The sequence below is a fragment of the Orycteropus afer genome, unplaced genomic scaffold (genome assembly GCF_000298275.1).
Source record: "Orycteropus afer afer isolate SDZICR_OR568_19922 unplaced genomic scaffold, OryAfe1.0 scaffold00123, whole genome shotgun sequence".
NCBI lineage: Eukaryota > Metazoa > Chordata > Mammalia > Tubulidentata > Orycteropodidae > Orycteropus > Orycteropus afer.
The window spans coordinates 1,670,230-1,678,280 of record NW_006921710.1 but is presented as its reverse complement, the minus strand read 5'-3'; the positions used below and the strand labels follow the sequence as shown (position 1 = coordinate 1,678,280).

The 8,051-nt window shown below is 41.2% G+C and overlaps 1 protein-coding gene across 1 annotated transcript in view; it reads right to left on the bottom strand.

The window, feature by feature from the left end:
• Positions 1-8,051, bottom strand: part of MED27 (mediator complex subunit 27) — a 360,792-nt gene that overhangs the window by 114,885 nt on the left and 237,856 nt on the right. The window contains exon 6 of the mRNA XM_007944206.2: positions 6,038-6,131. Coding sequence (XP_007942397.1) covers positions 6,038-6,131 — 94 coding nt within the window. The remainder of the gene's footprint in view (positions 1-6,037; positions 6,132-8,051) is intronic.

The window sequence follows — 8,051 nt, the reverse complement described above, 5'->3', positions numbered from 1 at the left end:
CAGCACGAGCTACAATGAGAGAGGGAAACTTGGGAGTGGGTGTTCTAGCTGCTTGGCCCAACAAAAGGCCTGCACATCTCTGGATCTCAGTTTTCTAACTTGGAAAACAGAAACAGTTGGTTCTATCTCCCTGGAAGGCCACTATGACGATCAAATGAGCTAAGTGCTACATAGGATGAGGGCTCCATAACATGGGCATTTATTTATAGTCTTGCAGACTGTTGCTTTCTGCCTTGTTCTCTGAGGAATGACCACATCCTCCACTATGTAGTTCTGTGGGGCTGCTATATATGATTTTACCCTAAATACTGGGGGAACCACCCAGGTTAAGCCAATATGACTATTTCTCCTAGGAATGTATGAGCATAAAGGCATACTGGAAAGCAACTGGACCACTGAGCCCCATAAGGGCTGTTGTTTAATTCATCTGTTGCTGACATCCCTGAGCTACCCTGGTTTTTAACCCTTTTGATCAATTCTTTTTTTTTTTAAATTGTGATTTGGGTGAAAGTTTACAGAGTAAATTCACTTTTCGTACAGCAGTTCACATACTCTTTGTCTCATGACATTGACTACAATTTACCCCAATGCAACAGCTCCCCTCCCACTTCCTCCCGATAGTTACCTCTTCCCTGTGTCCATTCCTCCATGTACTCCTGTCCCCTGAGCTGTCTCCCTGTGCATAAACAGCCCTTCTGTCTCCCATGATTGTCCTCTCTAAAGAGTACACCCACCTCAAGCAAAGGTCCAATTCACATGCCTGTCCCCTGCCCGACCGGAAGCCACTGGCATGGGCTCAACTCCAGACTTGAAGGGTAGCCAGGGGCCACAGTCTCAGTGGCTCCACCAAGCTCCACCAGACCAGCAAACCCGGTCCCCCCACCTTTTTTTTTTTTTCCAAATGATTCTGAGTTTTGTTCCACATTGTTCTCCCTCTCTATCCAGGATCTCCTACACAGATCCACCTCAGAGTGGTTGACAATGGTAGCCAGGCACCGTCTAGTTCTTTTGGTCTCATAGTCGTACAGGCTGTGGATCACATGGTGTATCAGTCATCAGGACTAATTGTTTCCATGGATCTTTGGTTTTCTTCATTCTCCTTTGCTCTGGAAGAGGAGAGAACCATCATTGCATCTAGGTGGCTGCTTGCAAGCTTTTAAGATCCCAGTTGCTACTCGCCAAAGTAGGAAGTGGAACAATGTTTTGTGTAGTATGTTACACCAGTTGAGCTTGATGTCCCCTGTGACTATAGTCCCAAGCCCACTGGTTCAACTACTTGGTCCCTCTGGGTAGTTGGCTGTGACCAAGCAGTGACTACAACCTTGTCCCTTGTCAGCTCTACTATACCCCTGGGAATTCTTACAGAACATACAAATACACTTGTAGGACCAGTCTGCCAACCCTATACATGGACTTGGGTATACTCCCTGCTGCACAGACATATCTAATAGTTCAGCCTATCCACCTATCTATCCACTAGTATACCCATGTTTGCCTTCACTGACAACTCAGTACTGTGTGTGCAAAAGGGTTCATCTTTATTGTCTGTACCTCCCATGTACCTCTCTATGTCTTCTTCTTCCTCAATGCCACCATGTTGATCACTCACATTTGGTACAATGCCCTTCTCTTCACCCAAATCAATACTTATCTCTACCTGTCTAACAGTGTTCCCTCCCCTCTCCTCCCACCTCTGGTAACCAACAAAGAAAATTTCCTTCCATAGATAAACCTTTCCTAGACTTTTACAATAATGGACTAATTCAATATTTGTCCTTCTGTGAATGACTTATTTTACTCAGCATAATGTCCTCCAAGTTCATCCATGTTATGCAGTATTATGCAGATTTTATTCTTTAGGGTTACATAGTATTCCATTGTGTGTATGTACTGTAGTTTGGTTATCCATTTCTCAGTTGATGGACACCAACAACATAGGTTGTTTCCATCCTTTGGCTATTGTAAATAGTGCTGTGATGAACACGGGTGTGCATGTGTCTGTTCTTGTCATGGCTCTCACTTCTTTAGGATATATACCTAGTAATGGAATGGCTGGGTCAAATGGTATTTCTAATTCCAACTTTTTAAGGAATCGCCATACTACTTTCTACAGTGGTTGCACCATTTTAAGGTTCCAACAGCAGTGTAGGAGAGTCCCAATGTCTCCACATCCTCGCCAGCATTTCTTATTTTCTGTCTTGTTGAACTTTGGTACTAGCACTGGAGCAAGATAGTATCTCATTGTTGTTTTGATTTGCATCGCTTTAATGGCTAATGATAATGAGCGCTTTGTCATATGTTTGTTGGCCGCCTGAATATCCTCCTTGGTGAAGTGTCTATTCATGTCTTCTGTCCATTTTTTAATTGGATTATTTGTCTTTTTGTTATTGAGGTTGGTCAATTCTATCTTTGAGTCCGTGAGCATCTGTTGTTGCTGTTACTGTTGTTAGGTGCTGTCGAGTCGTCTCTGACTTCATAGTGACCCTGTGTACAACAGATTGAAACACTGCCTACTCCTGCACCAGCCGCACAATCCTTGCTATATGTGAGCCCATTGTTGCAGCCACCGTGCCAATCCATCTTGTTGAGGGCCTTCCCCTTTTTCGTTGACCCTCCACTTTACCAAGAATGATATTCTTCTCCAGGGAATGGTCCCTTCTGACAACATGACCCAAGTAGGTCAGACAAAGTCTGGCCAGTCTCACTTCCAAGGAGCATTCTGGCTGCGTTTCTTCCAGGACAGATTAGTTAATTCTTTTAGCAGTCCATGGTATTTTCAGTATTCCTCACCAAGACCACAACTCAAAAGCATCAACTCTTCTTTGGTCTTTCTTATTCATTGTCCAGCTTTCACATGCACATGAGGTGACTGAAAATACCATGGCTCAGGTTAGGCGCACCTTAGTCTTCAAGGAGACATCTTTGCTCTTCAGCACTTGAAAGAGGTCTTTTGCAGCAGATTTGCCCAATGCAATACGTCATCTGATGTCCTGACTGCTGCTTCCATAGGTGTTGATGGTAGAACTAAGTAACATGAAGTCTCTGACAACTTCAGTCTTTTCTCCATTTATTGTGATGTTGCTTATTGGTCCAGTTGTAAGAATGTTTGTTTTCTTTATATTGAGGTATAATCCATACTGCAGATTATAGTCTTCAATATTCATCAGTAAGTGCTTCAAGTCATCCTCACTTTCAGCAAGCAAAGTTGTGTCGCCTGCACATCGCAGGTTCTTAATGAGCCTTCCTCCGATCCTGAGGCTGCCTTCTTCTTCATGCAGTCTACCTTCTCAGATCATTTGCTCAGCATACAGACTGAATAAGTATGGTGAAAGGATACAACCTTGATGCACTCCTTTCCTGATTTTAAACCACAGCATTATTATAAAGCAAAAGAAATATAAAAAACAGCCCTTTTCGTGCTTAAGTTAATCAGAGCAAGTTTTTGTTGACTGTATCCAAGGAGGTCTAACTGATTCAGGAGGGAATATCTCTTCAATAAAAACACAGGCATACTTCAGGCTTTGGCCATGGCAGATAAAAAGGGATGTCCCAGAATGCTCACACAAGTCCTACTTCAACAACCTCCTTAGTGGTCCTTCCTCCGCCAGACTCACTCCCTCTCAAAGCCTTCCAGACCACACCAGATTAATCTCCAGAAACCAATACTTCCATTTCTTTCCCAAACCTACTGCAGTGGTGCCTTACTGCATACAGTATGGATCTTTAACCTTTCGACCAAAGTGGTAGGGAACAAGTTACTAGCAAAGGTAGTAGAGGTGCTAACAGCTATTGGTTCTGCTCCTCTCCCAGTCAACAATTCTCTTCATCCTCAGAGAACACAGGTGGGGCACCAGCAAATGGCTTACAGATTTGTAATCTGATAAAGTAACTCTGGTGGCGTAGTGCCTAAGGCATTTGACTGCTAACCAGAAGGCTGGTGGTTAAAACCCACCAGCCACTCCTCGGAAGGAAGACTGGGTAATCTACTTCCATTGAGATACCGCCTCGGAAACCTAAGGAGGGGTTGCTATGAGCTGGAATCAACTCAACAGTAGTGAGTTTTATAAGTAAAAAGCAATTATGTTTTAAGTATGATTATCCACCTGGCAATATGATTCTGAATCAGATCACCCGTTAGTATTCCTATAAATAAGCAACACCTCATGTGGATTCTTGTGTCATCCGAAGAAGGTAACATCTAGCTAGCTAGATGCGTATGGATCTGAACGAGCCACTACAGGGTGTTAAGAAGCAGTATATGTAAAACAAAATTCTCCCCTTGAATCGAGCCCCTAAACTCTCTCATCAGTCTATTAAAACAGAAGCTCCATGAGAAAGCAGATGGGGCTGACAGGTCATTGTGAAATAAAAGCCTGCTTTGTCAAGTGGAAGTAACTCTAATATCTTAGACTTGTTTACCTATAATCCTGTTCCCTCTGCTCATTCCCTTCAATGCCAAATTCCTACCTTCATCATGAAATGGAAGCTCAATGACCCAGAAATAATTTGAACAAACCTATTTCACTGAGGACGTTTTCATTTTTATCTTCATTAACTCTTTGGTCCCTGTCAAGTATGCCGAAAGCAAGATTTATGTTTTGGTTGCTGGGTCCAGCGGATCTTGAAATTTAGACAATTTGTACATTTAACTCCAGCAAAAAATATTTCATGTTTTATATACAGATACGTCTTGTATAAAGAAAGATGTTTTCTTTTTTGTTAAAGAAAAAACATTGTATTATCTTATTCTCTTTGTTTTTCAATGCAAAGAATTTTAAAGTCAAGAGAAGTAGTATGTTATCCAAATGAACTTCACTAATTTTTTCTCACAAAGAAATATCACACATCTAACAAGCCCACATCTTCTCTTTCTTAAGGGAAAAAGACATGTGGAGATACAACAAGCCTGCTCTCCTAAAATGAATGGTTTGAGTGAATAGCAACTCATCTTGGATGAGTATTTCTAAGATTTTTACAAAGTGTTATTATCGTTAGGTGCTGCTGAGTTGGTTCTGACTCATAAGGACCCTTTCTATGACAGAACAAAACACTGCCTGGTCCTATGCCATCCTCACAATGGTTGCTGCCTGAGTCCGTTGTTGCAGCCACTGTGTTAATCTGTCTTACTGAGGGTCTACCTCTTTTTTGCTGATACTCTACTTTATCAAGCATGATGTCTTTCTCCAGGGGCAAGTTAAAATGCTAAACTATTAGGAGCTCCCACTAGGCCCCACAGCAGCAGCAACTGACTAGATGTAAAAAACACACAGCTCTGAACCTCACCTCCGTGATGCCCATCAAAAACCGTTGCTCTTATTAAACTTTACTTTCTGTAATATGAAGTGGCTCCTCCAAATCTGTGTTCATGAAAATGTTTCTTAAACACGTTATTACATAGACCACTGGCATCTCTATACCTTTCTAATTAATACTAGAATTTGCCATTTTTATGGCCACTTTATTTCTAAAACATATTTATCTTTGGTGAACTCATGCAAACAGATATATCAATGGCGAGATCATGAGAACCAAGTGCTAAGAGCAAACTAAAATCAGAAACAACAAACCCAGAAACAAAAGGTCATTTGTTAGAGGCCACAGAGTATTTTTCAAATACATAATGAATTTTATAATTGATTTCCACAGAACCTGCTTCTGTTTTAAGAAGGTGCTTTCTTTATCAGGATCCTTTAGTTGGAAATTACTATCATCTATTGTACCTCTTTAAGATAATATAAAACAGATTGGCCAAAACTGTGTGTGGAAGGTTTATACCATAAGCTAACTTACAGATGAAATAGTCTTGCAGAACTTTCCTCTCTGGTTAACTCTTAGATAGGATCTGTGACTGGCTCAAAAGCAAAGTTTCAATGTGATAACTTTTTAATCTACAGAATGCCAGTAAGAAGAAATATACTATTCGCTATAGAACTGGGATTTAATCACCATTTCATACGTTGTATAACACAGGACCAGAGAGTTCATCTTGAGGCCAATTTTCTTCCATGGCCCTACAAAACGGTCAAGTAGATCTTACCAGAAGCATTGCTGATGTTCCATTGGGTCTGGATAAGTGGATTGACATTTCAGGAAACATCCTGTCAATGCGGCTGATCACGTCATCAACATATCTAAGTGGGAAAAAAGAGAAACATACATGTATGAACTACAGCCCTACTCAGAGAAATAAAAATCTATAGTTGGCTGAAGACCTGCCTTTTAAATTTAATTTTTATCAACATAAAAGGCAAATAGCATTATAAGGCTTTTTTTTTTTTTAAAAAAAAAAAAAAAGGAAAAACAAAACACTAATCTCCTGTTTCTCCCCTTGTCTTGACCATTATTTTGTGTGTGTGTGTGTGTGTGTGAAAATATATACAGGTCATATCGTACACTCTTGCAACAATTTCTACAAGTATGGTTCAATGACATTGGTTACATTCATAATGTGTATCACCATTTTCACTCTCTCTCTCTCTTTATACTGTTTCACCACCACTGACTTAGACTCAAAACCAAAAACAAATCCATTGCCATCAAGTCGATTTTGAGGCACAGTGACCTTACAGGGCAGACTAGAACTGCCCTTGAGGGTTTTTTAAGGCTGTAGCCTTTAGAGAAGCAGACTTTTACACCTTTCTGGTGGTTTGAACTACTGACCTTTCAGTTAGCAGCTGAGCTCTTAATCACCTCACCAGCAAGGCTCCTTAGAGTCAATGTCTCATAAATTACTCATCTATGCTTTCATTATTATTGTCAACTTGATCTGACATAGAATTAATTCTTCAACAGAGTACAATGCTCAAGGTGAACATACTTCAGTAATTCCCCTAAGCCACTGATTATAGTTTGAAGATGACTTCAGGGGATAGTTTTGACTCAAAGTTCAGTAATTTTCTCAGGGCAACAGATTGGGAGTTCTCCTCCAGCGTCAATTGGTCCTGTTATTCTGGATTCTATAAGAAATTTAAAATTCTGGTCCACATTCCCTCCTCCGTTTTGATCAGGATTCAGCTATTGAGTCCTTGATCAAAATGTTCAGCAATAGCAGCTGAGTACCATCCAATTCTTCTGGTCTCAAGGCAAAGGAGGCAGCAGTTTGTGGAGGTAAGCTGACCTGCAGTTGAGTTCTTTCTCTGCTTCCTTAGTTTCCTTTTTCCTCTGCTACTGCAGGCAAGCAGAGACCAACTGTTGTACCTTGGATGGCCTCTCACAAGCTTTTAAGAGGGGTAGAAAAGACACTCTAAAAGCAGCGTTAGGCCAATTGGCTGGGCAGTCCCATGAGGCCATGGCCCTAAGCCTTCGAACCAAGAGAACTAATCCTGTGAGGTGTTTGGTTGTACCAAAGGAGTTTCAGCAACTGTATCCTCTTTCTTTGGTTGCCGTTTTTTGTTGTACAATTATATATAGCACAACATTTGCCATTTTGCTTTTTCTGGTGTACAACTTAATGATATCAGCCACATTAGTCAAGTTGTGTAACCATTACCCTTAATTGACACCTATTTTCCCATCTGGTAGCGTAGTGCCTAAGCATATGACCGCTAACCAGAAGGCTGGCGGTTCAGACCCACTAGCCAGCCACTCCTCGGAAGGAAGGTTGGGCAATCTACTTCCGTAGTGATAGCACCTCAGAAACCGAAGGAGGGGTCGCTATGAGTTGGGTCCAACTCGACGGCAGTGTTTTTTTTGTTTATGTTATGCAGACATAAACTCACTACTTCCCAGAGAATGATTCCCTTTCTTCCTCCCCACTTCCACCCCAGGTAATCACTAACAATCATTGGTTTCTATATATTTAACTATTCTTGTCATCTCATGTAAGTGGGATCATAAAGTAGCTGTCTTTTTGTAACTGACTTATTTCACTTGGCATGATGTCTTAAAGGTACATCCAAGTTGTAGCATGTATCAGGACTTCATTTCTCTTTATGGCTGAGTAGTACTACACTGCACATATGTAGCACATTTTGTTTATCTATTCATCTCCTGAGCTCTGGTAGCATAGTGCCTAAGACACTTGCCTGCTAACCAGACGGCTGGTGGTTCAA